We start from the raw sequence: 4,012 nt of genomic DNA, 5'->3' as shown, positions 1-4,012 counted from the left end.
ACTTGGTGCATGCTTTCCGCAATGCCAAGATAAGTTTGTCGATTGTCAAATGTGAGAATGAAGCGAAAAACGGAGGAATCTAGAGCAGTAAAACAATCTATTCATATCCTCTAGGGAGATAAAGAAACGTAGTCGCAAAAAGTTTCCTGCATATTTATCCAACTGAAAACTTGAACAGGCACTAAATTAATTCCATAATTGCTGTTAATTCCAGAAACCATTCTCGTGTTTGATGCGCCTATTTAGCTTCTTCAAATGACCAGAAACATTATCGGGTTCACACCAGGACTGGCTCTGGTTCATTTTTAGATTAATCAGATTTCCCCCCTTTGAACTGATCTTCTCTCAACAGTTCAAGATAGATTACACACGAGCAGCAGAAGAAACCCAATCCAAAGGACTCTTCACTTAACACAAAATCACAATATAGTATTCCATACAATCTTCCACAAGCTTTCAACGTGCTACAATAACAGAAGGAGCAAAATAACTGACGGAGTTCAACACCGGTTGTAAACTTCATTCCTTGTTAAACAAAAACAGACAGAAGAGCCGAAATCAGTACATCATACATCACCCATGATTTGATACTTATCTCAACTGTGTCCAAAAGAATTAGCAGATGAACAACTAATTCCTTAGGCTAAATCATAAGCTCCAATCTACTGAAAACTCATAAGAGATAAATAACAGAGGACTAGCAATTAAACCAAGAGGGAAAACGGAAAAGTTAAGCCCAGTCCCTTGTAGAACTCAATACCACTTATATACAAATGATATCTCATATGATAAATCTTCAGAGCTTCAGTAACTTCTCCTGCCATCTCCCTCCGTAATCACATCCTTGAATGCCCCTCCGCTGGGAATCATCGGCAAGACGTGCTCCTGATGCGGGACAATCACATCCAGCAAGTAAGGCCCTGGAGTGTCCAACATCTTCCGAATGGCTGCCTCCAGTTCCGACTTCCGAGTCACGCGGGCAGTTGGAATATTACAGGCCTCTGCAAATTTCGTCATGTTAGGAAATATCTCGGACTCTTTTGCTGGATCTCCGAGATAAGTGTGCGCTCTATTCGCCTTGTAGAATCGATCTTCCCACTGAACCACCATACCCAGGTGCTGGTTGTTCAGTAGCATGATCTTCACAGGCAGGTTGTACGCTCTAATGGTGGCCAATTCTTGCACATTCATGACGAAGCTGCCGTCCCCGTCAATGTCAATCACCAGGGTACCTGGATTGCCGACTGCTGCTCCTATTGCAGCCGGCAGACCGAACCCCATTGCCCCCAATCCACCAGAAGTCAGCCACTGCCGAGGCCTCTTGTACTTGTACCACTGAGCCGCCCACATTTGATGCTGCCCGACTCCAGTGCTGATGATCGCCTCCCCCTCAGTCAATTCGTCAAGCACTTTGATGGCATACTGCGGGGGGATCGCATCGCCGAATGACTGAAAGCTCAATGGCCATCTCCGCTTCTGTTCCTCCAATTCAACCCTCCACCCTGAGAAGTCTAGACTCTGAAGAACCTCCTCCCGCTGCACCAACAGCTCGTTGAGCAGTTCCAACGCCGGCCGGATATCTGAACAGAGCGATACATGGGGCTGCTTGTTCTTCCCGATCTCAGCTGGGTCAATATCGATATGAACGATGCTCGCCCGACTCGCAAACGCCTCCAGTTTTCCGGTCACCCGATCGTCGAACCTCACACCAAAGGCGAGCAACAGATCGGCCTGATCGACCGCATAGTTCGCGTAAACCGTCCCGTGCATCCCCAGCATCTGCAGACTAAGATCAGCAGCAGAAGGAAAGATGCCGAGACCCATTAGAGTGCTCGTGACGGGGATGCCAGTGAGCTCGATGAACCGGCGGAGCTCCTCGCCGGAATTGATACAGCCGCCACCGATATACAGAACGGGCTTCTTTGCACTGGCGATCATATCAACGATGAGCTCGACCTGGGAAGAGATGGGGAGTTTCGGCAATCTCTGATTGTAACCATGGAGTTTCATCTTCTGCATCCAGTTGGGGATGGCCAATTGCTGCTGGATGTCCTTGGGGATGTCGATTAGGACAGGGCCCGGGCGGCCAGAGGAGGCGAGGAAGAAGGCCTCATGGACGATGCGTGGGATGTCGTCAACGTCGAGAACTAGGTAATTGTGCTTGGTGATGGAGCGGGTGACCTCGACGATGGGGGTTTCCTGGAAGGCGTCAGTGCCGATCATACGGCGGGGAACCTGACCGGTGATGGCGACGAGCGGTACGCTGTCAAGGAGGGCGTCGGCGAGGCCGCTGACAAGGTTGGTGGCGCCGGGGCCGGAGGTAGCGATGCAAACGCCGACGCGGCCCGTCGATCGGGCGTAGCCCTCGGCAGCGAAGATCTCGCCCTGCTCATGCCGGCAGAGGACGTTCTCGATGGAGGAAGAGCGAGTAAGGGCCTGGTGGATCTCCAAGGAGGCGCCACCAGGATACGCGAAGACGTGAGAGACGCCCTCACGCTCAAGCGCCTCAACGAGGATGTCCGCTCCCTTGCGCGGCTCATCCGGAGGGAAACGAGAGACGAAGGGCGCAGGGATCGACTGGGCGGCGACGGCGGAACGGCGCTCGTGCTGCGTTGGGACGGTGGCGGTGGCGTGATCGAGTGATTTATGGCGGGGCTGCTGGGATGGGGGAAGAGCGTTTCTGATGGTAAGTGCAGTGGCTCTGCGTGATGAGCATGAAGGAGGGGGGATTGTTAAGTTGTGGTGATGGTAGCTAGGGCTCTTGGTAGGAAGGAAGCTTTTGGTGGTGGTGGTGGTGATGGTGGTGGTAGCTGCTACCTTCATAGTGGTAGACGCCATTAAAGATGACCCAAGTGCTCTTTATCTCTCTCTCGCGATCACTGTTAGGCTCCACCGGAAAGAGGCGCAGGGAGAGCAGCCGGCGGCGGAGACGAGCCCTTTGGGACTTCCCCACTTTCCCTCTTTGAGTGGTGATGGACCAGAGACTTCACGACGGAGCAGTTAGGTAGGTCCTTGCGGATCCAGATTTTCATCAAATTGGATTTTGAATCTGGATTTTCTTTCTTTCCCTCAAAGCCATTCTTGTTTCAACACGATGTGCATCATATTGAATGTATCAGAATACAACCTTAAATTCTGATATCGGGCTTAGTATACGCATAAGTGGATTTGACCCGATTACTTACAAAGGGATTGGTTACTTTCTTGAGGCTCTAAATTGAAACTCACTTGCTAATGCCCAGGGATTGGTTACGCTAAAGTTCATGTTTCATTGCCTCTAATAAGGATCTGAAATAACAGGGAAAATGGACAGTTCTTAAATAAGAGGGAAAAAACCTATGGATTCAATATTAGAAATATAAATACAGTAGAGAAATTTCAAAATATTCAAATGAATTAACAATAAAAAAATCATGAATTTCTTGACGGATTTATATATACTTTATTTTAAACATTTCAAACGATCGATCAACTTTCTCATCTCAAAGCAATAGTCGGATGAATTTTGAGAACAAAACCGCTAAACCAGATAGGATCAACAACAATATAAACGATTGCCAGAAAAAACCAAAGCGGTGAAAGAGACGAAAAACATAAGATGCCAAACAATATTTAAAAGGAATTGGTAGTCGAGGAGGCCCCGACAGCAAGCTGTCGCTGGTGGGCAACCTCCCCACAATATCATAAATAGAAAAACCTGATACCAAATGGAGAGGAGATGGTTAACAGGGAGAGGAACAATGGAGTATCTAACCATCCCTCTCTCTCTCTTTTTCTCCATTTAAACACTCTGCACTACAGATTTACAGAGCAAAGAATATGAAAAGCATATAACACTTGCTAATATTGCATCATCTCAACGCCATCTGCAAGCAGTAGGGAATCAGTCAACAGTTCAGATAACCAAGAAGATGATCTTTTACAAATTAGACCAACACAGATCTGTCTCCCACATTCAACCATTCACAAAAGTAGGGAAACCGAAAAGAAAACGATACTCATGCCAGGACCC

The 4,012-nt window shown here is 48.1% G+C and overlaps 1 protein-coding gene across 1 annotated transcript; it reads right to left on the bottom strand.

Moving 5' to 3' along the window:
- Nucleotides 1-408: 408 nt before the first annotated feature.
- On the bottom strand, nt 409-3,081 carry LOC116257579 (acetolactate synthase 2, chloroplastic-like). The gene has a single exon (XM_031634468.2). It carries the CDS (start codon nt 2,836-2,838, stop codon nt 805-807), a length of 2,034 nt encoding a protein of 677 aa, XP_031490328.1. The 5' UTR covers nt 2,839-3,081; the 3' UTR covers nt 409-804.
- Between the last annotated feature and the right edge of the window lie 931 nt (nt 3,082-4,012).

Source organism: Nymphaea colorata, chromosome 7, assembly GCF_008831285.2.
Source record: "Nymphaea colorata isolate Beijing-Zhang1983 chromosome 7, ASM883128v2, whole genome shotgun sequence".
Classification (NCBI taxonomy): domain Eukaryota; kingdom Viridiplantae; phylum Streptophyta; class Magnoliopsida; order Nymphaeales; family Nymphaeaceae; genus Nymphaea; species Nymphaea colorata.
The sequence above is the reverse complement of the archived record's forward strand: the minus strand, read 5'-3'. Positions and strand labels throughout refer to the sequence as shown.